Here is a 27,083-nt window from a genome sequence, read left to right on the forward strand (position 1 = left end):
AGAATCATTTACTCTGAACAATTGCTTTCGGGTTATTTATTAAAGGCACTATACCATGCTCAATTATTTAAATTCAGAGGTAACACTTAAAAATAAGGTCATATAAACTTGCACTAGCATATTGTATATGACAATTTAGTTCAAACTTTGACCTGTGGAGGGCAGTAATACACTTGGCAGCATCTAAACTGCAGGAATTCTAATAGAGAAGAAGAGAGCTAGGTCAAGACGAGCATCTATGGTTGAAATGTATATAATTTAATTATTTTTTTTAGAAAATGACAGATAATTTCTCTAGATAAGACCCTTATTCCTCATCTGGTATCGTCTAAAGCCCTTTGAAGCTGCACTGAAACTGTAATTTTGATCTTCAACCGTTTGAGGCCAGTTGAAGTCCACTAAGGAGAATAATCCTGGAATGTTTTCATCAAAAACCTTAATTTCTTTTCAACTGAAGAAAGAAGGACATGAACATCTTGGATGACATGAGGGTGAGTACATTATCAGGAAATTTGTATTTGAAAGTGTACTAATCCTTTAAAAGATGCAAATTTTGATCTTAAAAAATGTATTAGTAAATGTTGAGATTAACATTAGCTAAGATTAATAAATGCAGTAGAAGTATTCATTTTTAATTCAACAAATGTAGTTAACTAATGTTAACAAATGAAACCTTATTGTAAAGTGTTACCAATTCAGATAATGTACAACCTGTGTTCTATCCATTTACATTTATGAGACGCTTTTATCCATAAGCGACTTACATTGCATTATACTATACATTAGTATGTGCAATCCCTGGGATCGAACCCATGACCTTGGCATTGCTAGTGCCATGCTCTAACCACTGAGCTACAGGAAAGCTATCCTTATTGTGTAACTTTCAAACAGGAGGAAAAATAAATAATTGTTCTGATTATCAGTACACTTAATATTGCATAGATTAAACAATCAAAAGTAAAACTTGCATTTACCAAATAAGCATATCTGCACCGTACTTAGGGGTCTTTTTTCTTTGAGAAGGCACTACTAACACCATGCAACTGCTACAGAGGGACTCTTAAAATCTACAGATTTGTCTGAGAAATATGAACACTTAAGAACAAGTTTCAAGCATTATAAATAAAACTAGAATTGTGAAATCACAGCTCTGTGATCTTGATCTGAACATAGATGGAGGATGGATGGATACTCATTCCATCTTTGGACAACAGATGCACATGGCGATATCCTGGAAAGAGAAACCTTTTATTTGCAAGAAAGCCAAATTCATATGAAATTTTTTAAGAGTATAGGCCTAAAGACGCTGAGTCTCATTCACTAATAATTGCGTACAAGCATTTTTTATGTGAGCAGAAAAGATTTGCACACAAAATTTCTGCCGGATTCACAACAGGATATATACACGCACACATCACATTTTTCTAAGGCCATCTGGAACCTGTGTAAATGTAGTTTCAATTGGTTCTCAATTTTATCTTAAATTTATTGATGAATGAAGATTTTTGTGTGGATTTTGCATGGTTAATGAATGAGACCGAGAATATTTTTCTTTTGTTAAAATCTAATGATATTGTCCTTAATATAGGCCTACCTGGTTGAATACAGGTAAAAGGAAGAGTGTATTGCCCTATGAAGTCATTCCTAGATGCTGTATCATAGTCTTCAACTACAAAACGCACCAGTGCCAGCTCAGGGGTGTGGATTGTGAACCGCAAGGATTCGTTCCAACATGGGTTGAATCCTGCCCAGAAGAAAAATAACAGAAAAAATACTTCAAGTAGCAGGAATTAAATGGTTCCAATGGAAAATTCTAGAAATTAGTCATCTTAAGTCAATGAAATGTCTATTTCCACAGTAAAGTTACATATTGAACTATAATAGATTTCTGATCAGATTTGGCAACACTTCAGACCATTTCATCTTCACTTCCTCACCATTGTTGTCAATGTGTTTGGTTTCCTGTTTGGCTTGATCCAGAGGAACGCCATAAATTTCCACTCTTACCAGGGGGTCTACAATGGACCATTCTTTTTGCTTTACTTTAGGGAGCTGTTGTCCACTAATAACCTTTTAAAAAAAAAATCAAAGAACCATCAACAAATATAATCTCAAACTGAATTGGTGGAAGGAATACAAATACTGTTTAATACCTTAACAGAGAAGAGTAAAGGGTGGTAATCCTCACGTTCCTCTGGTTTTTCAGGATCAAAGAGTCTTTCTCTGTTGCGTAGTATCTCAGGTTTTAGAACATAGCCACTGCGGCCATTCTGAGTAAATAGCCCATCGTTAAGATCCATTTCCATTCCTGCTGTCTGGAAGTTTAATGCCACTATGAATCAGAAACACATTACAGTAAATACATCGTCCACTTTACAACACATTAGCCGTGTTTCCCTGCTCCTCTTTACATTGAGTGTTTTTATAAGGTTTATCTGCCATTCTTCCACTGTGTTACTCACATAATGTTATGTAATTCAATATCTACCATACTAACCAATCTGGCATCCCATGTTCCACATGTCCAGTGGACAGTAATTTGATGAATCCGTCCTCATTCCACTTGGATACACTCTTGTTAGCTGCCTTGTGTTGTGCAGAACAAAATCTGATCCTGGCAAAAAAAAAAAAAAAAAAGATTTCAGAATTTTATCATCCATCACTTTACATAATATTTATATTTTTGTATAGAAATGAAAAGGCAAAAAGCGGCTTAATCTCCTTTTGTTTTCCAGAAAAAAAATAACAGCAGAATTTGAACAACATGAGGTTGAAAATATACTAACAAGAATTTTGGGCAAACTATCCCTTAAAAGTCTTTCTGACCTGCTTCCTTTGAATATTTACGGGCTTTAGACTCAGAGAATGAAGACATCTCATCAGGCTTAGCAGAGGTGCGGGAATGCTCAAAGCTGTGGAAATGTACGCTCTTACAGAACATAAGGTCTGAGAGCTCCTTGCATAGATTTTGTTTCGATTTCTACAAAGGGAAAAAGCAAACAATCAATATTTCAATATTTCTCAATATCTCAATATTTCCACTTTTACCTTTGCATCTGTTGGTGGACTCTCTGATGCCAGACTGTCCTTATTCATTTCTGCTGCCTCGTCCTCATCACTAACTTCACCTGTGAAGCTCTCTGGTTCATTTCCAATCTTCTTCCCTTTTAACAGGATTTTCCTCTTAAGTGCCTGAAAGAAATGTGTCAACAAATACACTTGTTTTACATCCCTTATATTAAATAGTAATATATTATTATATAAAAACTGAATTTTCTATATATGATTTAAAATGAAATGTTCTTTTTATGTAAAAACACTTTAGAAATATATATATAAAATACATACAGTCTGAAGTGAAAATGCTATTTTCTAATTTACCTGCAATTAAAATATATATTTTCATTACAAAATATATTATCTGCATTACAATCTGAGAGAGAAGTTGAACAATTTACATTTCACATTTTTATATTCTAAACTTACTTTTTATTTCCAGGTTTAAATGAAAAAAATCCCAAAGTTTCAACATGGTGTCTGACTTTTAGACCTCCATTGTAACAGATATTTAAAAAAAAAAACAATATCTAACAATAGGTGATGTGAATCTGACTTTTTCATGTGATCATCAATAGATAATGAAAGTGCCCATTACAGTATAAGTATTATGATTATGAGACCATACATTATTTGAAGATCCATGTCAGTCATGTTTTTCAAACAGAAGTCAATAAGAGCAGTTAAGTGCACCACTATCTATAAGGCCCTGAATAGCTAACCTGAGCTCACCTCTGGGGATGGGAGTTCACTGGCCACTCCGCCGTCTAATGTGCTCGTCAGCAGCATGTCGCCCAGGATATCTCTGAAATATCGAGCCATGACTTCCTGTTGATCTATGCTGCAGTGGTTTTCAATGGACACAATGAGCGGATACTCAGATGCCTAAAAGTAGGAATGATGGGAAGATTAAGAAATCTGTACCTGTGCAAATAATTTACATTAACAACAACAACAACATTAAGATAATGTTAATATTAATACTAATAATGATATATATATATATATATATATATATATATATATATATATATATATATATATATATATATATATATATATATATATAATGCAAATAATTATGTATTTGTATAAGTGTTGGGGCATTTAGATCACCTTGAAGGCATAATTGGCAATAGTAGTAATCACGTCTTTGAGGAGAATCTTAGATGTGAATGTGTGTCCATGGTAAACTACCGGCTCCCCATTCGCTCCATTCCAGCAGTCCACCTCTACACACCTGCAGCCTCGCTTCAGAGCCCTTTAGATGTTCAACCCAGCACAAATGAACAGCAACAGTCATTAACACATAGAGCAAAGCACAACGCATTCAACTAAGCGGACACATGCTTTCTCTGAAGTTACAGTGAGTAAACGGAAACACTCTATTATTACACTCCTTAAAATAAAGGTTCTTTATTGGCATTGATGGTTCCATGAAGAACCTTTAACATTTATGTAACCTTTCCTTCACACAAAAGATTCTTTATAGTGGAAAAAGATCCTTCAGATTATTGAAATATTCTTTTTTTTTTTTTTTTTTTGAAATGTTCACTGAAAGGTCCTTTGGGGAACTTAAAATGGTTCTTCTATGGCATCACTCTGTTTGGAACGATTATTTTTAAGAGTGTATGCATGTGAGATATTAATAATTACATGCTCAAAAAGATCCTTTTCTGCAAATTACATCATCAAAGATCAGGGAAATGAACCAGACACATTGTAACGTGTAGTTCTATGTCTGTTTTGTTTCATTGTATTTTGGTTCTGTTTTCCCTGTTCTGGTTTGCCTGAGTTCCCTGTACTTATTAGTTCCTCATTTACGCACCTGTTCTATTTACTTACACTCAAAAAAAAAAAAAGATTTTTTGATGCTGTTCAGTTTATTTAAACAATTTATTTTGATTCAACACCATTGTATCAGGTTTCTGGTTTAAATGTGATTGATTCATGTTAAATTGACTTGAAATGATTACTCTTTGACTTAACTTGATGTTTTCATATTGGAATAACATGTTTAAATCAAGTAACCCAACCAGGACTCAATCAAACAGGATTTTCACTTCCCATCATGCTTTGCAAAGGGGCTGAACTAGGAGTGTAAATATAAAGTGTTATTTTAAGCAGTTTTTAGGAAGATGAGAAAATGGAAAGACTTTTTAATGTTTACTGTTCTATTATGTTGGTATTTAAAAGTTTCTGTTAATTAATAGTTTTAGGGTTACCATTGTGGTGAATTGTTGCACTTGTGCTTGGGTTGAGGACCTGCTAACAAATTTTCGAATTACTTTAATAAGAAAGTAATCACTGTGGTAGTGCTCTGGGTTGCATTTCCCAAAAGCATTGTAAGCCTATGTTGACTGTAAAACCATTGCCACTAATAGACTTATGATCAGTTTACAATGTTTTTGGTTAAGGCAAGTATTAAGATGAATCCAGTATTACATCTAGATTTCCAACACAGAACATCACAAAAGTTATATAAATCACAAAATTAAACAAGAAGAATTAATTGTAAAAAACAATGTATATGAAAACAATTTATTTATTTATTTATTGCTTTTTATTTATTTTCCAAAACATTGCAAATTAGTTGGGCTGACACTATTAAATTAAGCTGTGCCCAACCATAGTAAATAAGTTGAATCAACCTTAATAAATTAAATCGACCCAACGTAAGTGCATTAAATTAGAATAACAGAATTGCATAATGCTGAAATAAAGCAACTTAATCATGTGGAAATCCTTTCCATGATTTTTTTATGTTCATTCAAAGAGTTATTTTTTTGAGTGTAGTCTGTGTAATTAAAGGGTTGGTTCAAAATGAAAAAAAAAATCAATTATGTAATTTATTACCCGTTCCACACCCGTAAGACCTTCGTTCATCTTCTGAACACATATTAATATATTTTTGATAAAATCCATTGGCTTAGTGAGACCTGCATTGCCAGCAAGATCATTTCCTTTTTCAATATCCAGAAGGCTACCGAAAACATATTTGAGTACAGTGGTTCAATATTAATATTATAAAGCGACGAGAATACTTTTTGTGCACCAAAAACAAAAAACAAAATAGGGACTTTATTCAACAATATCTAGTGATGGCTGATTTCAAAACACTGCTTCATGAAGCTTTGAATCTTTACAAAGCTTTTGTTTCGAATCAGTGGTTCGGAGCGCGTATCAAACTGACAAAGTTACTTGAACTATTGAAATCAGAACACTTATGATGTAACTAAGCCTTGTTTACTGAAATCATGTGATTTTGGTGCTCCGAACCACTGATTCTTTTGAAACAAAAGAAAAGATTTGTAACACTTTGAAGCTTCATGAAGGTTGAACCACTGTACTCACATGAGGTGTTTTAAATATCTTAATTTGTGTTCTAAGATGAACAAAGGTCTATAACTAACCATTAAAGCCTTCAGTTCATTCACTTTGTTCGGTCTTGTTTACATCTTTATGTGGTTGTTATACTATTACTCCTGAAATCTCCTGCGTGTTCTCGCTGATTTATCATTAAAGGCTGTTTTTGTTGTTTACTCCTTCGTCATGCGCTTGATTGCAGCCACTTTATCTGCTACACACATGTCAGTATAACCATAAGTAAGCAGAACTCACTGGATGTAGGCTTCAACACTGCTTGGTCCTTTTAGCTGGTCTTCCATGAGGTAAGTGTTGTGTGAGGACGAGATGTAATAGTGGGCGAGAGGTTGGCTCATGTCTTGAAAGAGGCCCTGCCACTCTGGATTGAAGATGGATCCCTCAGGAGACGTCAGGTACATTAGGAACCCATCGATTGTCATCAAATGATTCATTCTGGCTATACAAGAAGACAAAATGAAGCCTCTTATCTGATCAAACTTCCACCGTTACTCAGTAATCATGATGAGTAAAGAACCACTTCACTGTTGCCCAGCGATCTAGATTAAGTGCTCAACTACTCCATTATTAAAAGAGCACCCAGAAGTATTTTCCATTAATTTTCCTCACAGGCATACAAATAAATTTCAAATCAACCCTCAAATCAAACCAACCAGTTCCAAAATGAATTGAATATTCATACATTCAGAGACATACTTGTAAACCTAAAGCAAGGGTCTTCAAAAGGGGGTACATGTCATTATCCCTTGGGGACTAACGGTGGTACTGCATGGGTCTACCAGTTACTGTTCTGAAACTATTTTTATGAATTAAAAAAACATGAATAAAAATAATAATCATTTAAAAATTATAATTAAAGGGATAGTTCACCCAAAAATGAAAATTTGATGTTTATCAGCTTACCCCCAGTGCATCCAAGATGTAGGTGACATTTTTTCTTCAGTCGAACACAAATGATGATTTTTAACTGCAACCGCTGCCCTCTGTCATTCAAATAATAATTCAAATAATTGTTCAGATTCCTGCTAGTGAGGTCAAAAAACGCGTTCTGTTGACGGAAGTGATGTCTCTCCCATATACTTCAATGAGCGCAAGACATCACTTCCGTTGTCAGAGCGCGATCAGACCTCACTCACCGGAAGCTGAACGGAGTTGGACATAGTGGTGTATTAGAGGTAAAAAATGATATAAATACTGTTCGGTTTCTCTCACAAACCGATCGTTTCGTGTCTTAGGACATTAATGTGTCGTCACGAGCCGCAGGGTTTCATTTGGATTTGTCTAAGCAAGGTTTATTCACTCTTATAGATGAAGTTCCCATCTACTGCAATTATTTGAATGACAGAGGGCAGCGGTTGCAGTTAAAAATCATCATTTGTGATCGACTGAAGAAAAAATGTCACCTACATCTTGGATACACTGGGGGTAAGCAGATAAACATCAAATTTTCATTTTTGGGTGAACTATCCCTTTAAAATATGTAATAAAATGAATAATGTATATTTTTAATATATAAAAATGCTATATTAAGCAAACTTTAAGCAAAGCTAAAGTTAAGAAGCTGGAGTTCAGCTAATTGTTTCATTGTCCCTCCTACATTAAAATAAAAAGTAAACTTTATCAGAATTTATTTAAATTATACATTTTTTTCAACTATTTAATTAAATATAAAAGAGTGGGAAATATTCATATATATTACAAAAATTATAAACTGAAGAGTATAGCAGTAGTTGATAGTTGATCATTACCTGTGTTTGAAGGCTCATAGCGATCAATCAGCTGAAGGGCATGTTCATAACTGCCCTCCCCCTCTAACTGCTCCTCTCTCAGGAACTCCTCCAGATCACACTGAGACAAGCTCTGTCCATCACTGGAATAGTCCTGGAATAACTCCAGCACCTCTTTCCTCTCAGTGAGCATCCTATAGAACTCCACAAACTCCTGATCTTCCAGGGTTCCTGACTCAGACTTATCTGCCATCTGTGAGAAAACATCAAAAAATGATAATGCGGTTCAACATGATACAAATGTATGATGCAAAATCACATAAACAACTCTTAAGCACCATAAAAAGACGGTACGCATGTTCTTCATCCATGTCCACATTCATCATTTTCAGCAGTTTTTTTGTCTCCCTAAAATTCATTCTGCCATCCTTGTTTCGATCTGCTTTCAAAAACCAGTCTGAAATCCATCTGAACGGAGTGATTTAGGCTGATAATATAAGTTGGTAGTAAACAGCTGGAGTTCATCAATCAATCAATCAATCAATGAATCAATCAATCAATCTGTCTAAAATTAAAATATATAAAAAATGAATTACTGTTTTATTGTTTTGAATAAATATATAAAATATGATAAAGATCAGAACTTGCCTCAAGTAAATATATACCATAAAAAGGGGGTGAAAATATCATTTTTATAACAAGGATACTGGTCAAGTTTGGTGCTCTCATCCATGTTCTCCATGTTCTCCATGAGGGCTTTGATGCCCTGAATCCAGGACTGAGCTTCCTCCGCTGACTCAGCCACCAGATCCAGGTTTCCTCTGCGGCCACGGAACACCAGCGTGAAGCAGCGGTCAGCAGGAAACTCATCTGCTACAGTGAGAAGGGCCTCCGACTGATGTCCCTCACGAACAGCCTCCACATCACTGATGGAGACTGGAAAAAAAATAAATCAATAAAGATTTTTATTTCAATTTTTCAGAGCCCTTCTTCTCAGTTTTTAATAAACTTTATTTTTAGTGCATGGAAAGCAAGCTTCATTATTACTAACTGATCAATCTTTACTATTGTTCATAGTAAATCAATGGAGCTCTTAATTTCATTAGAAGCAGCTAAAGATATTCATCTCAAGTTTTTTCCTTTTTTTTCAGAAACCATTGTCATGGTGGATAATGAAAAAGTGAGAATGACAGTTGTTGCATCCCCTTTCATATTATGGTAATTCATATAAGATTGTTGCTACACACCAATATGCATTTCTCCCCAGACTTCCAACTATTTTCTGATCTACTTCCCTAACGTATCTACTTTTATTTCTCATCACAAAGACCTTTTGGATTTTTTTCAAAATTACAATCAAATTACAAAGTCCAATCAATATTTGCAACCTAATGGCTTCCTCGCAAATAAGTCTGAGTGTTTTTTTTTTGGCACTCCGCCTATATTTTGCTAACAAAATCAGTCATTTTTACCCCAGTCTTGGATTAATTATGCACACAATCTTTATCAATCTAACATGTTTACTGAAGCATATAAACCATGATAAACACTAAAAATATTAACTCAGGTCATACAGGTAGAATAAGAGTTTATTGCCCAGCTGGATTTATATGCGATAGTCTTGCAGTCCTCCTGAAGTTTGTAGTGCCGCTGGCGCTTCCACATACGAGACTTCACCTTCCGCAGAAACATCCCTGCCTTCATTGCATCAAGGTTTTGATGACTCTGTTTACCTGTCAGAAAATGGGAAATGGCCATTAGTAATGTTCAGAAAGAACAAGCTTACTTTAAATGGACACACACACACACACACACACACACACACACACACACACACACACACAGGTTTGTTTTGCTATCATTCCATAGGCCTAATGGTTTTTATACTGTACAAACTGTACATTCTATCCCCATCCTAACCTACCCATCACAGAAAACATTTAGCATTTTTACATTTTTAATAAAACATTGTTTAGTATGTTTTTAAAGCTATTTTAATTATGAGGACTCATGAAATGTCCTCATATTTCATTTTTACGTCGTAAAAATGTGTATACAGTGTAATATCCGTGTCATTATACAAATTTGTGTCCTCATAAATCACAAAAACGTGTGTACACACACATACATACACACACACACACACACACACACAGAGTCTGTCTACTCACAGCATTTTTGAGGTGATTCCATTTTCTACAGTGCACCTTTTCTGCAGACAAAAACAAGTATCACTGTCTCACTCAAAAAATTTCAAATAATTTCCATGTTAACACTACTATAATAATAATGATTTAAAGATAGACTGCTGAGAAGTCTGAGTTGAGAGTTGAATCAAATAGCTCAATGTAAACATCTCTCCGTCACAGTGTTCTTGAATATATTGTGCATTTAGTCCCACTAACAGCTTGTTTTGAGGTGTCACTAATGTGGCTCCTTATGAGTGCTGTACTATGATGAGACAAGAGCCCACAAGCTTCTTTCAAATTGTTGTTGCACGTTGTCCTATCTGTTTTTTTTTTTTTTTTTTCTTCAGTGAAAACAAGGACAGGCTAAATAAAATCTAGAAATAGACTGATTGCATAACCAATATGCCCTATTTTACAATGAGGAAAAAATAGTAATGTTCTCCAAATTGAAAAAAAAACCCCAAAAAAAACAAGTTCATTCAGGCACATGTGAAGCAATCCAGTCAGGCGTGACATAGACTCATGAGTCATGGCTAAATATGTCTCTGAGATTCACACGATCCTCTACTGGCACCATCATTATGTTCTGTTATTTCCCAAGTGGATAAAACAGAATCAAATTATGTTTTTATGTTTCCTGCCATTATTCTGTATTGAATAAACGGATAATGTATAGCATTTCTGATCTTCACTGTGATTTATACCCTAAATAGAGCCTTTAGCAAAAAACAGCATTTGTTTCTAAATGTGTACAGTCCTAAAATATTGCAGTTACAAAGTTTTAGTTCAAATGAATACTATATGCTCTGATGTAAGTCACTAACAACAGTAAATGCTGACAAAGTAATGTTCCTAACACATAGCAAAGGGAGTCTGGAGAGGGCTGAAGCAAATATTGAGGAGTGACTCAGGAAAAGAGAAAAAGCAGAACTCACCGTCTGATATACAAACATCCGATGAGGAGGATGGGCTCTGTGTCTTTGCTGCTGCGTGTGCAGGTCTGGGAAAACAAAGCCGCAGTCCAGGCTGCTTCACAGTGATGCATAGCCACAGCCTCCTTCTTACACCCCTTCCTCTGCCTCATTCCTTCCTAGACACTCCCACTTTTCCTTTTTTTTCCCCCTCTGCCTTATTAGGTGCAATAGTTCTGTTTTCTGCTCTTGTTAAAAATGCAGCATACAATTTTACAGCATAAATAATTTCTATAATTCCACAATATATACAGAAAAATTAAAAAAACAAGCTGCATTTCAAACAATTGATGAATAATAAACAATACACAAAGTCTACATTATAGAAGTATTTTCAAAAAGAAACATTATAAACGAGTTCACCTTATGCACAAAATGCACAATTTTGAATTTTGTGATTCATTTTAGTATATAACATAAATTTCAAAATGAATTCAAAAGAGTTAATTGACAGTTTGTTTCCAAGGGTCTTGAATTATAAACCCATTTAGACACCTAAGAATACTAAATCAGCAGGATGTACAGAACGGTGCCAGTCTTTGCCATGCACAACCCACATTTACATTTATATTTACATAAATTAATTTGGTAAAATTGACTTACAAATGGGGAAAGATACAAATACAAGCAAAGCATTGAATTTGCTGACAAAACCCAAAATATTCTAAAACATTTTAGTTTAACAACACTTAGACCAGTAACATCTTCAAGACCACCTGGACATATATGCAGAAATATCGTAATGCTGAGTGCATATATTTAAAGGTATATTAATTTCAATTAGTATGATTTTTAATACAAATAAAAATTTGATTAGACATGTACATTTGATACATTGTATCTTTTTGTTTTATTAGTTCTATTTTCTTGTTTGCATGAATTAAACAGAGTAGAACATTTAACCAAATATTCTGAAGTGAATATGCTGCACCTGGAATCCTGATGTGCAATAGAAACATGTCAGGATTATGTATTTTTATGCCCTGAATAAATAAATAAATCTGTTTTTTTTTATTTGACTTTTGTTGAAGATGCTTCAACCATCATACTGGTTTTAGGCCTTTATTTTCTTACATTTCCATCTGAACTTCAAGACTGATTAAATGCATGAGCAATCTCACACATACGTGCAGGAAATACACCTAAATACATATTTTGTGATTAGTTGATATCAAAAATTATAGGTGGTTCACTAAATGTAACAATCATTATGTAATAATATATATGTACAATTTTTGAATCGCTGTTTAGCCCTATTTATAAGCAGCTTAAATTTGTATCAGCATGTATTCAACAGCGTGCACAGAAAGCATCCTCTTGGGTTTTAGTCCTCAAGAAGCCCTAATGAACTCCTAAGGCCAATGAAGTCAACTAAGGTCACTGTCATGTTTTCTCTAAATAAGACAGTAACATTAAAATGTCCTTGGTAACAGGAGTATAATTCAGATGATATAGTTATATAGTCTATTCACATCAAATCAAAAGAGTATACCTACTGTCATCAAGTAGGCCTACTCATGAAGTAAACATATTTAATATACAGAAAACATACTGAAAAAATATTACTTTTAAACAAATTAATTCACAGACAAGTCTACAGAATAGCCACTTTGTCTTATTATTGTCATTTATGCATATTCCCAATTCTATAGCTTGGTTCAGGAGTAATAACCCGGTGTCACATTTCTATGCTCCTGCCATAAAAATAAATGTCAAAACAATTATGACCAGCTGAACAAATGAGAAGAACTGTTCCTCATACTGCCCTTATAAGTATCATGCCAGTCAGCTGGATGAGTGAGTGTATGTTTGTTTTTTCTCTCTGGCCAACCTAAACCAAGCATGTACAACATTAGTATGTTGTCTTTGTCAGACAAAATAAGTACGGGTTCACTATATATATATATATATATATATATATATATATATATATATATATATATATATATATATATATATATATATATATAATTATTTTTATTTATTTATTTATTTTTTAATTAATTAATTAATTTATTTATTTTTATGGTAGTGCGCATCGGTGCGCATTTAAAGGGTTTTGACCGTTTTGACCGGTTTTGACTGTGACAACTTTTGCGTCACGTTATTCATCTCACGTGACACATCGTGATCATCATGGCGGCCACCTCTGTGTTCCAGAGAGTGAGAACGGGCTCGAAAATCGGAGCGCAGTATGATCAGGAGGGCAATCTCATCAAGGTAGCACTGAAAACAAAACACTTAAACTCTCATGTGCGCCCATTTGCATTTGCAGACAGTTTTTTCGTTTTTAAGGTTATGCATTCAATCAGAGAAACCAGACTCTTAACGTATCTGTTAAATATAAATACTGTATAAAGTGTTGTGTTCCAATTGTAAAGAGACACATATGTCCTCCTCACTTATATAAAAGTGAGGATACAAGCGTTTGCTAAATTTATACATTTAAAATGTAAATGTTATTACCCCTCCCTCATTGAGTTTGTTTATTGTCAATAGAGTAACAATTTACAGTAATATAATTCAATTCATGTGCATTAAGAAAATAAATAACAGGTTTAATATAATAAATGAGGTATCTGCAAATGTATGCATGCTCAAACTTTGTTTGAATATACTAAAGTTCATTAATATCAATAAATACTTCCTTTATTTTCTTCAGTGACAAGTAACAGAAAAATATTAACTTAAAATCTAGACTTTGTGTGCTGACACTCTTTAAATAAACATACTGACAGCTATATGTACTGACTGACAGGTGGAGACACGTGAGGATGAGGAGCAGAGTGTCAAGCTTGCTGAGATTTTGGAGCTGTTGCTTGCGGCTGGTTATTTCAGAGCACGTATTAAGGGACTGTCACCCTTTGACAAGGTACATCAGATTTTACACACCTGTATGGTTTTCTCCCAACCACATGACTGTGTGTTTTACACACCTTTAGTTTAATTATGAACAGTCCCTGCTTTTACTTTAGGTGGTAGGAGGAATGACCTGGTGTATAACTACATGCAACTTTGACATAGACGTTGATCTGCTCTTCCAAGAAAATTCCACCATCGGTCAGAAAATGTGAGTCGTAGATTAAACAACATTATTTCTCGTAATGCAGTGACATAAGAAGAATGAAGACCGACAAAAACATTCCTGCTCAGACTGAACTAAATTCTGGTAAATGTGATTGTCTGTATCTTTTTTGTTTAAGTGCTCTGACAGAGAAGATTGTGTCAGTTTTGCCCAGAATGAAATGTCCTCATCGATTAGAGCCTCATCAGATCCAAGGGTTGGATTTCATCCACATCTTCCCTGTTGTACAGGTACACTTACATATCTTATGCTCACCTAGGCTGCATTTAATTGGTCAAAAATACAGTAAAAACAGTAATATTGTGAAATATTATGACAATTCAAAATAACTGTTTTCTATTTTAAAGGTGCCCTAGAATCAAAAATTGAATTAACCTCGGCATAGTTGAATAACAAGAGTTCAGTACATGGAAATGACATATAGTGAGTCTCAAACACGATTGTTTCTTCCTTCTTATATAAATCTCATTTGTTTAAAAGACCTCCGAAGAACAGGCGAATCTCAACATAACACTGACTGTTGCGTAACGGTCGAGATCATTAATATGTACGCCCCCAATATTTGCATATGCCAGTCCATGTTCGAGGCATTACACAAAGGCAGCCAGTATTAACGTCTGGATCTGTGCACAACTGAATCATCAGACTAGATAAGCAAGCAAGGACAATAGCGAAAAATGGCAGATGAAGCAATAATAACTGACATGATCCATGATATTTTTTGTGATATTTGTAAATTGTCTTTCTAAATGTTTTGTTAGCATGTTGTTAATGTACTGTTAAATGTGATTAAAGTTACCATCGTTTCTTACTGTATTCACGGAGACAAGAGTCGTCGCTATTTGCATTTTTAAACACTTGCAGTCTGTATAATTCATAAACACAACTTCATTCTTTATAAATCTCTCCAACAGTGTAGCCTCAAACTCATTCAGAATCAAATGTAAACATCTAAATAAATACCATACTTACGTGATTAGACATGCTGCATGCTGCAACACTTTGTAAAGATCCATTTTGAGGGTTATATTAGCTGTGTGAACTTTATGCTGCTTAAGGCAAGCGCGAGCTTGGGGGCGGGGAGCACGAGAATTTAAAGGGGCCGCAGCCTGAATCGGCGCATATTTAATGATGCCCCAAAATAGGCAGTTAAAAAAATGAATAAAATAAAATCTATGGGGTATTTTGAGCTGAAACTTCACAGACATATTCAGGGGACACCTTAGACTTATATTACATCTTTTGAAAACATGTTCTATTGCACCTTTTAATATATTTTGAAATGTATTCCTGTAATAGCAAAGCTGATTTTTTAGCAGCCATTACTCAGTGTCACATTATCCATCAGAAATCATTCTAATTTGCTGATTTCTTGCTCAAGAAACATTTCTTATTAATAGCAGTGTTCAAAACAGTAATATTTTTGTGAAAACCATAATACTTTTTTTCAGTATTCTTCGATGAATGGAAAGTTAAAACTTATTTGAAGTCAACTTCTTTTGTAAATGTCTTTACTGTCACTTTTGATCAATTTAATGCCTCTTTGCTGAATAAAAATATTAATATCTTTCAAAAAAGAAAACCTTGCTGACCCCAAACTTAAAGGAGTGTATTTAGTTTAAATGACTTGAAATACAGTGCAAGAATTCTTACGATGCATCTTTTGTGGGGCCTATAGTGGCTGGTAAAAAAGGCGATTGAAACCCGGGAAGAGATGGGAGATTATGTCAGGTCATATTCCATCTCTCAGTTCCAGAAAACACATGCATTTCCTGAGGTGAGACAACAGGTCAACACTGAAATATAAATATAATGTATTATTAACACTGTAATATATCAAACATTTTACAATCTGTAATCTTTGAAGTCTCAGTAAATGTGTTTCTTTTAGGATGAGGAGTTTGCATTAAGGAAGGAAAGAGCCATTAGCACTGTGGTGAATGTGTGTGTAAGTATCTAATAACCTTTTATACATCATCAACACATCATGAGATTTAAAGTATGATGCTTGGCTTACTGGGTTTTTCATCTCTGCTGAATTTAATATTGCCCAGCTACAGAGCTGATGTGCCATCAGTTCCTTTGTATATATTTGATGATATATAGATTGTGAGGTGTGAAATATTGTTATATATTGTGTGTTTGGTTGTAGGAGGTGTATGCTCCTCAGAGGCGTTATAAACGGCAGGTAGATGCTGGTGAGCTGTTGGATGAAGAGTCTCGGGTTCATTCCACCCTGCTGGAGTTCGGCAGGTACACTCTTACTCCAGTCTTCAGTGTCACATGATTCTTCCAGAATCACTCTAATATGATGATTTGATGATTCTTCTTATTATCAATGTTGAAAACAGTTGTGCTATTTAATATTTTTGTGGAAACTGTGATATATACATATGTTTTAAAAGTAGCACTTTGATAAATAACATTAAAATATGGTACCAACATTTTTTTGGGTTTTTTGTTAAGTGTACAATATATTTAGTACAAAATAGAGGGGGCAGGTGTGTGTGTGCATGTGTGTGGAGGTGGGGTTAATCCAGTATTTATCCAGTTTTTATTCAGATTCTTTGTTTCTCATTCATCCTCTGATTTGTTTCCTTTATTTTTACTGGTCTGTTCCCTGGCTCATTGTATTGGCATCACTGCGTCAGAAAAAAATCTCCATTAATGACATCTATTATTGTAATTCAGAGGTTTCTGTACTCCTCTAATCTTTTCATTATTCATTTCCTCCTCTTATTCTTTCCATGTGTCTTTTATTTCACTCATCAGTCCGTATCTTCTCATATCACAGTATATACAGTGAGTATGTATTGTTGAGGTTCAGTTTCTGAGAATGGGAGTGACACAGATTGACTTTCAGTGAGATGTAATGGCTTTGCATCAACTGCAATAATGTCTTTACTTTTGCATCTGCCCAAGCCCTGTTCTTCACAAATTGCATCTAAAGGTTTTGTTCATGTAATTTCCTGTCATGTGGTGTGTCGTTCCTGTAGTCTGGTGTGTTTTGAAACCGACTCTTGCCGTGAGCTGCATGCTGTCTGTAATGTGAACATGAAGCATTGCAAATGATTTATTTTCTGTTTTTTCCAGGCGCTATGGATTCAGCAAACAGTCTAAAGCAGGCACAGTGAGTATCAGATGTTCTTTCGGCCACATCACCTAAAAAGTCCAGTCAGGGAAGGTTACAATTAAGCAGCTGACTCATTTGTCCATGGTTAAAATGGATAAATGAGTAAATTCCATTGAAGTATTGGTCATTTCAGTAAGATTTGCACTGTCCTAGAATTGGCTAGAAGTTGTTCTTATATTTTCTTGATGTATATTATTTATATACTGATTAAAAGGTATGGGATTACTCCTGGTAAATAAACAAAATCTTAATGCAAGCGAGACATTTGACTATTGGCTTGATGTCTGGTGTATATTGTAGTTCAATCATCCAAACCCAGTGTAATGTCATTTAGACTAATATAAAATGTTTTCAGTTCTCAGCTTTCAGTTCTACATGGAGCAAAATTGGCAGAAAATGTCTGTTGACTTTGAAGATTTTTGTACGCACCAACCCTCGAACCACCCCTGTGGTGTCCATCTGGGTATAATAGATCACAGATGGAGAGAAGGGCTTGGTACTGACCTTTGTTAGTTTTGATTTGTTGTTAGTCTGATCATGTGATGATGTTTCTAGCAGGCAGTGGAGCAAAAGCAAGTGCTGGCTCAGGGCACGCAGGGTGTGCCACCTGGAATGGCCCAGGTGTCTGAAGAAGAGGACCTGCAGGCAGCAGAGGAGGTCAGTTAGGATCTTATGAACCTACACTTGTCCTTTAATGAACTCTCACTTCCTAGTCATGCAGCATGTCTTATCGCGTTCCTAATCACCCACTATTTATCTGACCAATGTTAATTTTTCATTAACCAATCAGAGGCTCTGTTTGACTGTTTTTACAGCTCAGAATCAAGGCCCTGATGACTGGAATGGCTGCCATGGCAACTGAAGAGGTATAGTAGTTTAAAGTGATATTTCACTCAAAAGTTAACTAAAAATATATGACTTGCTTTATCTGTTGAACATAAAAAAAATATTTTGAGAAAATTTCAGTTGAGAAGTCTCCGATTTTTTTTGTCTTTGAAGTCACAACGTTATCCAAAAATCTTTTTTTTTTTTCTTCCCCACAAATTGCTGAAGAAAGTCATAGAACAACATTATGATGAGTAAATGATGACATAAAATTAATTTTTAAATTTTAAAGGTGGAGTAAGGTTAAAAAATAAGGTAGAGAAAGGTTAAAAAAAAATAAAATTAAAGAAGTATATGGGGTCGGAATGACTTTTTATGTTTGGGTGAACTTTTGCTTTAAAATTTGATTATTTACTTATAATGTTTGTCCTCAGCAGATGCCCTTTTACCAAGAAAATATATAAAAATGGTCAATAGTCTCATTATTTTACACACTATTTCTGTGTGTGTTTTGTAGGGGAAGTTGTCAGCCAGCACAGTTGGGCAGATTGTTGGGCTACAGTCTGAGGAGATCAAGCAAATTGCCACTGAGTATGCCGAAAAGGTGAGCATAGTGAAAACTCCATACTACATTATGAAAAATACTTTCATATACCTGCAAGATTTCTGCTGTAAAATAATTATAAATGTTAATTATAAAACAAGAAGACTTTTAAGACATTATATATTATAAGACATAAGACTTTTAAGGGAGCAAACGTTTCATTGCACTGGAAGGATTTTATGATTAAGACTGCCCTTAAAATGGCTAATTCCCTGATCAGTGCCCTGAACTAGGGAGCTGATTTAAGATGCATGCAGAGTCTGCAGATTTTGTTTTCCCAGAAAATCCCAGTAATTCCCATTGTGTATGACGGGCACAGACTTTGGTTCCATCCAGTCGGAGGATATCAAACATGTTTGATGTTTTGAGACGATTTTAGAACGCATATTATTTTCATTTATCATGCGTCTCCAAGCAGTGAGGCACATATTCCTGCATGAGTTTGTTGTTTTCTGAACGACTTGAAAAATCTGGTACAAAATCACATAATGAGTTGGTACTACATTTGATTTTGAACATACTTCACAACCGTTAAAAAGTATGTTCTATATAGTATGAGTATGGGTAGTATGAATTAAATTCGGATGTACTACATTAGCCGTGTTGTTACTGTCATGTGACGTACCAGCGTCAGTTGGTAAATGCGGCCTCATGGGATAAATGCGCACTTCAGGATCTCTGTGGAAGTAATGAGTGGTAATGGGTACTTTTTTACCTACTGTTTTTCGAATACTCTGTATTCAGACATACTATTCTGATGGCATACTGTTTTTCACATACTATATAGAAGGGAGGTATTCGAGTTTGAATTTAGTGGTAGTTTGTGATCCTCAGTCATCTCTGTAACCATTTACAAATGCGTCAAGTGTCTAATGCCTAGTGTTGTAAAATCTTTTTAAAAGCTTTTTAATGTATGCCAGGCTTTACTGTACATACGTGTCATTGAACAGGCAGAGCGCTCTGTGGAGGATCGGCCAGAGAGATATGGGCCTGCGCAACAACACCGACGTCAGCTGGCATCACTCAACAAACAAATCACTCAAAAAACAAATGAGCTGGCAGAGGTAATGCTCATACCTCACATTGCTAATATCACAGTCATTATTTCTTCTGTTTGTTTCTTTCTTCATTGTTTCTTGCTTTATTTCAGCTGCAATCTAAACAGCAGGAGGCCAGAGCGGCATGTGAGGATGCTAAAGTCAAACTAGCCGAGGTAAGACGGATAGATATAGATATATACTGACAGATTACGTGTTTACTTGGACTGTTAAAGTCACCATGAAATCAAAATTGACTATTTTTATGGAATATTGCAGTATTTATTATAAATAATTTTTCAGTGCACATTATTTATTTATTTGTTTTTTCAATTAATGTTCCCTCATAATTTTTAATCAAAGTAAGTTCAACATCTCATCTCTTCTCTGATGATGTTTACTGGTGCGAGGGCAGGACAACCTGTCACTCACATGAGATCACACTTGATCTAATCAATTCTGATGGACAAAATCAAGTCTCAGCCTACGTTTTTTTCTTGTTCGAGAAGCCGTTTAACTCTGATATACATCACAATAGGGGAGAAAAGACTATCGCATCTGCCATTTCATGCCGACTTTAATGTATGTGGGGTTTTTTTAGGCCACAGCGCAAACTGAAAAGCTAGAGAGAGAGCTGAGCTCACTGGAGGATGTGGAGTCTCAGGCTGATTCTGGGTAAGTAAACAGAGCACCTGTAATCAGGGTTTCAGCAGGTTTTATTAAGGTAAATAAATAAATTGAAGGGAACATGACATGTCAATATGTTCTTTAAATGTAAATGTCTAGGAAGCACACAATGAGGTGCTTTAGCAACACTTCAACGTTTAAAAAAAAAAATACAATTTCCAACAGATCTCCATTACTGTTTAATTTGTTTTACAAATAGAATATGGAAATAACTTTTATTGTACAGTTTTATCGCTGCAAAAAAAGTGATGTTCTTTTTCAGTAGTTTTGTCTTGTTTTCCAGTGCAAATATCTAATATCTTTAAATAAAGATACATTTACTTTAAAAGCAAAATGACATAAGACAATTTCATAATCTTGTGAAAGTGATTTTATGATTAAAACAAGAACAAATATCTGCCAACAGGTTCAGAAAAATCTACTTAATTCAAATGAAAAAGTAATTTTCGTAACCATTTAAAGATATTTGTTCTTGTTTTAAGCATAAACTTCACTTAATTTTGTTTAATTTCTCAGAAAACAAGACTTTGCAAGGTTTGTTCGTTCAGAAAATTACATTTCTGTAATTACTCACCCCTCATGTCATTCAAAACCAGTAGGACCTTCATTCATCTTTGGAACACATATTAAGATATTTTGATAAAATCTGTAAGCTTTCTGGCCTCCGATGGACTGCAATGTTATTACCACTTTCAAGGTCCAGAAAGGTAGTAAAGACATCGTTAAAATAATCCATGTGACTACAGCGGTTCAACATTAATGTTGTGAAGTGACGAGAATACTTTTTTTTGTGCGAAAAACAAACAAACAAATATAATGACTTTATTCAACAATTTCTTCTCTTCCATGTCAGTCTCCTATGCTCTTCATGTAGTAAACACAGTGCAGCGCTTCCGGGTTCTACGCTGCTGATATTTTAAATAATGCAATGCTCCCATTGAAAACTATTTGAAAATTTGCCAAACAAGAGTAAATGTGTGAATACATAGTTCAGTCTAATTAGAAATAGACTTTTTGCTGTATATTTTATGTTTATTAGAGCATTGTGCCATCAGCTTAGCACCACGATGACACCAAAGTGTATTTAAATCAATTGAGAAACTTGACTTCACACTTCGTTTTCTAAAAGTTGAAAGCCAAAAAGCATGATGATTCTTAAGTGTCAGTGTCTGTTTTTTTTTTTTTTTTTTTTAAGTACTATGTTTGTTTTCATATTTTAGGTTGCTGGAGAAACTTCGTGCTTTGGTGGCCATGAATGAAAACCTGAAACATCAAGAGCAAACTTTCCGCTCACACTGCCGCGTACGTTTATAGTAACAACCATGTCACATTAACTTGCTTTGGTTTGTTCTGTTTTAGTGAGTAATGTTGAAGACTTGAGTATCATTAATGGTAATGTATATGTGTGTATAGGAGGAAATGGTTCGTCTGCAGCAGAATATTGAAGAGTTGAAGCTGGAGTCTGGAGACGAAGGAGATGATAAGAAGGTGCTGGTGACAATCTTAAATATAATCATACAGAGCACAAACAAATATTGGATAAAAACCCAAAAAGTTTAATATGATATAGCTTTTTTTAATCAATACCTTCTTGGATAAAATTTTTTGTCTTACCTCTTTCAATGCTTTGGGGATAGTATTTGAACAAAAGAATTTAGCCTATCTTCTTCTTATTGAGTTTTATGGCCGATTGAATGCCATTTGGCTTATTACCCCACACCAACAGGATTTTATGGTGGTATATTATGGTGGAGAAAACAACAACAAAAAACCCCTAAAATTCTCAATCCTCAAATCAAGTCTTTAACAATTTAACAATAAAGAAGGTATCTTAGAAGGCAGCCTACCTTTTTGAAACAATTCTCTTAGTGGTTGTGTTCCAAAGTTTTGAAACGGAGCCGGACTGTGGCAGTCTAGTTTTGTTTCTCAGACTCATTCTCTGCATGTGTTTTTGTAGGAGATGAAAATGATGATTGATCAGCAGTACACTACCGACAGAGAAAAACTACAGAAGATTCGTCTGCTCATGGTAGGTCAAGTTGAGCTGATGGTTTTACTCAAAAAATTGCATGAGATTCTTTACACTCAGTGTTTTTCTTTACTGTCCCCTGCAGGCAAAGAGGAATCGCGAGATTGCCATTCTGCAGCGAAAGATTGACGAGGTTCCCAACAGAGCCGAGCTGACCCAGTATCAGAAACGCTTCATTGAGCTCTACAGCCAAGGTGTGTGTTGGTATTTTAAAGTTGGCGTGATCTATTTTCTAAATGCATGGTTTTTTTCTCACTTATCCATTTCATTTGTATGACACGAAGGAAAGATCTCTTGCTACTTCAATAACATTGCGACTTTAATGGGTTAGTTCACCCCAAAATTAAAATGCTGTCAATTAATTATGCATAACACACAAGAACAAACCTCTTCTGGAAGCTCAAACTTGCTGTGTAACCAGTGCATTTCATTCTTGTGTGTTACGCAGCACGTTTGAGCTTCCAGAAGAGGTTTGCTCGTGTGCGTCATTCAGGTTTAGTTGAGCTTCTGTTTATGTTCACTGATCAGTGTTTACATGTGAGTAAAAGCCTAAATTAAATCTGTTCATCATAAAAAGCGATGGAGTCTCTTTAGAATATTTGGACTAAGCCGCTCGATTCATAAGGATTAGTTTTCCGATCTCTTTATGAACTTTTTGAAGCATCAAAGTGGTTGTTGCAAGAGCAATCAATGGAGGGATGGACATCTCTCATATTTCATCAAAAGATCTTCATTTGTGTTCCGAAGATGAACTAAAGTCTGACGAGGGTTAGAATGATATGAGGGTGAGTAATGACAGAATTTTCATTTTGGGGTGAACTACCCCCTAAAAGATATATAATAGATAGATCTGATTGGATGGGCTGCAATCAAACCCATCATAAAATGGCTTACAGCTTTAATAAGCACTCTTTAATTATACATTTGGTATTTTTCAGTTTCTGCAACACACAAAGAAACAAAACAATTCTTCACGCTTTACAACACCCTGGATGACAAGAAAGTTTACCTGGAGAAGGAGGTATCGGCTTAGTTTTGCTATGCTATTGGGAATGAATTTTCTTGTATTTATGAATAGAATCAGACACTATAATCAGAGTGTAGTGTTTAAAAGGATGTGCAGTGGAAATGAAACAACATCTTTACTTTCACAGGTTAATCTGCTGAACTCCATACATGATCATTTCCAGCAGTGAGTATCAAATAAAGCTCTAGGATCCATGTAGGAATTTCAAAATATTACAGGAACAGCCTTAAAGATTAATTTAGACACGTCTTTCCTGAAGGCACAGGTACATGTGTGTAAAGCGTGTGTGTTTGTTTTTAGGGCCATGGCTTCATCAGGAAGTAAAGAACAGTTTCTCAGACAAATGGAGCAAATTGTGGAAGGAATCAAACAGAGCCGCATAAAAGTACGAAACTAGATTGTTACATCATATAATAGAGGAAATATGCTACTATAGAGCTCCGGATGTCACGTGACCCACTCTGTTTATAACACCATACTGGCAGGCAGGGACAGCCAGGAGCGAATATGAAATGAATGCCGCTAGTTTCAAGGAAAGAGAGTTCATCCTCAAAAGACAGACCTGTACATAGCAAGATTTAATAGATTAAACATAACAGATCCCTATAATGCCCCCGGGGTGCTTTTAACGTGTATCAGTAAAGGAACAGATAGCCTTTCTGACCTGCAGTATCCTGATATCTACAACTACCTCATCTCTTTAAAAGCCTACAAAAGCCTGGAGGGGTACGCAATGAACGCAATCTAATTTTGTGATGAATATTTAACTTTAGAGTCTGCCAGCTTAAACCTGCTTTGTCGTCATTGGAAGAGAAAGTCATCTGTGTTGTTGGCTAACTTAATCGACTCTAGCTGTCCTTGTACTGTAGGTAGCCAACATAGCCATATCACTGTACAGTAGACATCATAAATGTCATGAAATCTTAACCTGTTTAATCTCAAAATTTTCCAAAACATGAAAATAGTGTAATTAGTTGCCCCTTGAAATAATCAATAATTATTTTTTTTTAATTTTTATGGAAAAGTGTGTGAAAAATTGTGTTTTATGTTTGGTCACAATAATGTGTATACTGAAAATTCTTATATAGCCTATATCAGACCAGTTATTTAGCACATTTTAAACTATTTTATGTCATTTTAGGGTTACTATTAAACATAACCCTTATACAACACTTATAGGAATACTAAGATTAAAATAAACAAAAACAACCATCTTTATTTTCCCAACGTCACTATTGTTGCCATCAACATCTGAATAATTGTGAATTCATATAATAATACTAGACACCTTAAAGATAATGTGTACCAAAATGATGGCTCCCATCTCTCTGTTTTGTTGTGTTGGTTAGCATGTTTTATTGGGATGAATCATTTCAGTCCTCAATCGGGATCCTTAGGAATACAATAAAATGATTTCCCCTTTGCTTTGTTCTGGCATCCTGGCGCACAGCAGCAGTCCACCATGTTGAGATAGTAAGGTTTTAGGTTCTAGGTAAGGTCTGGTTTAAATTATTGTTTGACCACTATCGATACCAATGCTATAGCTGCTCTAGCGCTCTCCTGATGGCCTGCCAAAATGGGAGTTTAGATTGCGTGACGTCAGCCTCTGGAGCTCTATTGCTCATTTATTTCCATTTTGCATATAAGTTGGTTCATTCCACTCTATTTGTGGTTTTAACAGGAATTGCATTAGTGTGGTTTTCTAACATGTGTATTTATGCACTTAAAGATGGAAAAGAAAAGACAGGAGAATAAGATGCGCAGAGATCAGCTGAATGATGAATACCTGGAGCTGCTGGATAAACAGAGACTTTACTTTAAAACCGTCAAAGACTTTAAAGAGGTAAATACTCACAAAAAAATCTGTTTTATGTGAATTTCCTCCCTCTTCCTTTATGAAGGGTGTAGACCTTAATCTACTTTATATTCTGGATTGAGGAAACAGATTCATAACATGCATGTTCTTGTCTGTTTCAGGAGTGCCGCAAGAACGAGATGCTGTTGTCTAAACTGAGGGCAAAGGGAGCATCATAACAACTGGACATGCACACACACACATTCATTACATAACTTCCTGTCTACAAAATATCTATAATAATAAAAGGGAAAACCACCAAAAAATAAGTCTTTAAACTGATGCTGGTTAAGCTCAATCCACATACAAAATAGAATCAGCATCTTTTAAGCCACTACATCAACTTCTCTCATCATGGGGCAGTTGTGGCCTAATGGTTAGAGAGTCGGACTTGTTCGACTCTCAATACCAGCAGGAAATGTAGGTGGGGGGAGTGAATGAGCAGCACTCTCTTCGACTCTCATGATTAAAAAATATTGAATATATTGTTTGTATACTAGTGTAGGCAGAAACAATGCATACAATAGATTCTACACTACCTATCAAGTCAATCCCTGAATATTGATTGAATTTCCAGTTATTTTATAAAACCAGATTATAATCTAAATTGATATTAATGAATATGGACAAACCATATATATTAGGCAAACCTTGTGTGTGTGTGTGTGTGTGTGTGTGTGTGTGTGTGTATAATATATATTATACACATACAGTGGCATGCAAAAGTATGGGAACCGCTTGGAGAATCTGTGAAAATGTGAGGAATTTTATCAAAATAAGAGAAATCAAACAAAATGCATGTTATTTTTTATTTAGTACTGTCCTGAGTAAGATATTTAACAAAAAAATATGTTTATATATAGTCCACAAGACAAAAAAATAGCTGAATTTATTAAATAACCCCGTTCAAAAGTTTGGGAATCATCGGTTCTCAATACTGTGTGTGGTTACCTGATGATCCACGACTGTTTTTATGTTTTGTGATGGTTGTTCATGAGTCTCTTGTTTGTCTTGAGCAGTTAAACTGAGCTCTGTTCTTCAGAAAAATCCTCCAGGTCCTGCAGATTCTTCAGTTTTCAAGCATCTTTTGCATATTTGAACCCTTTCCAGCAGTGACTGTATGAATTTGAGATCCATCTTTTCACACTGAGGACAACTGAGGGACTCAAACTCAACTATTAAAAAAGGTTCAAACATTCACTGATGCTCCAGAAGGAAACACGATACATTAAGAGCCGGGGGGTGAAAACTTTTTGAATTTGAAGATCAAGGTCAATTGTACTTAATTTGTCTTCTGGCAAACATTTAAGTGTCTTATGTTGCTTCTGAAGGGCAGTACTAAAAAAAAAAAAAAAAAAAAAAAATTTATATATATATATATATATATATATATATATATATATATATATATATATATATATATATATATAAATTTTTTTTTTTTTTTTTTTACAAAATAAGAAAAAATTGGAC

General features: G+C 34.9%; 2 protein-coding genes across 4 annotated transcripts; one reads left to right on the forward strand and one right to left on the reverse strand.

Annotated features, from left to right (window-relative positions):
- Positions 1 to 1,101: 1,101 nt before the first annotated feature.
- Positions 1,102 to 11,387, reverse strand: plcd4b (phospholipase C, delta 4b). Of its 2 annotated transcripts, XM_067408795.1 has the most exons (16): positions 11,293 to 11,387; positions 10,340 to 10,380; positions 9,743 to 9,901; positions 8,876 to 9,104; positions 8,507 to 8,636; positions 8,190 to 8,421; positions 6,679 to 6,880; positions 4,174 to 4,318; positions 3,790 to 3,942; positions 3,049 to 3,192; positions 2,827 to 2,980; positions 2,498 to 2,614; positions 2,154 to 2,332; positions 1,938 to 2,070; positions 1,595 to 1,744; positions 1,102 to 1,231 (listed from the first exon to the last, which is right to left on the reverse strand). In XM_067408795.1, exons 2-16 carry the CDS (start codon positions 10,359 to 10,361, stop codon positions 1,143 to 1,145), a joined length of 2,238 nt encoding a protein of 745 aa, XP_067264896.1. In that variant the 5' UTR covers positions 10,362 to 10,380; positions 11,293 to 11,387; the 3' UTR covers positions 1,102 to 1,142. The 2 variants fall into 2 exon arrangements, with proteins under 2 accessions (XP_067264896.1, XP_067264897.1); XM_067408796.1 differs by lacking the exon at positions 11,293 to 11,387 and having other exon boundaries at positions 10,340 to 10,601.
- Positions 11,388 to 13,459: 2,072 nt separating this feature from the next.
- ccdc93 (coiled-coil domain containing 93) lies at positions 13,460 to 26,940 on the forward strand. Of its 2 annotated transcripts, none has more exons than XM_067409235.1 (23): positions 13,460 to 13,548; positions 14,087 to 14,200; positions 14,304 to 14,398; positions 14,532 to 14,643; positions 16,092 to 16,190; positions 16,305 to 16,361; positions 16,566 to 16,666; positions 17,507 to 17,543; positions 18,102 to 18,203; positions 18,362 to 18,412; positions 18,889 to 18,975; positions 19,926 to 20,039; positions 20,126 to 20,188; positions 20,614 to 20,687; positions 21,920 to 22,001; positions 22,113 to 22,187; positions 22,657 to 22,728; positions 22,814 to 22,922; positions 23,667 to 23,749; positions 23,883 to 23,920; positions 24,056 to 24,140; positions 25,485 to 25,598; positions 25,733 to 26,940. In XM_067409235.1, exons 1-23 carry the CDS (start codon positions 13,465 to 13,467, stop codon positions 25,787 to 25,789), a joined length of 1,905 nt encoding a protein of 634 aa, XP_067265336.1. In that variant the 5' UTR covers positions 13,460 to 13,464; the 3' UTR covers positions 25,790 to 26,940. The 2 variants fall into 2 exon arrangements, with proteins under 2 accessions (XP_067265336.1, XP_067265337.1); XM_067409236.1 differs by having other exon boundaries at positions 18,105 to 18,203.
- The last annotated feature ends 143 nt before the right edge of the window (positions 26,941 to 27,083 follow it).

Source organism: Chanodichthys erythropterus, chromosome 14, assembly GCF_024489055.1.
Source record: "Chanodichthys erythropterus isolate Z2021 chromosome 14, ASM2448905v1, whole genome shotgun sequence".
NCBI lineage: Eukaryota > Metazoa > Chordata > Actinopteri > Cypriniformes > Xenocyprididae > Chanodichthys > Chanodichthys erythropterus.

Excerpts from the sequence above, each read along its gene's own strand:
- ccdc93 (XM_067409235.1), top strand. The coding sequence starts at position 13,465 with ATGGCGGCCACCTCTGTGTTCCAGAGAGTGAGAACGGGCTCGAAAATC. Across the intron at positions 22,729-22,813 it reads AGAAGATTCGTCTGCTCATG|GCAAAGAGGAATCGCGAGAT; the intron begins GTAGGTCAAGTT and ends TGTCCCCTGCAG. Across the intron at positions 22,923-23,666 it reads CATTGAGCTCTACAGCCAAG|TTTCTGCAACACACAAAGAA; the intron begins GTGTGTGTTGGT and ends GGTATTTTTCAG.
- plcd4b (XM_067408795.1), bottom strand. The coding sequence starts at position 10,361 with ATGGAATCACCTCAAAAATGCT. Across the intron at positions 2,333-2,497 it reads GAACATGGGATGCCAGATTG|TGGCATTAAACTTCCAGACA; the intron begins GTTAGTATGGTA and ends TCTGATTCATAG. Across the intron at positions 1,745-1,937 it reads CAAACACATTGACAACAATG|GATTCAACCCATGTTGGAAC; the intron begins GTGAGGAAGTGA and ends TCTTCTGGGCAG.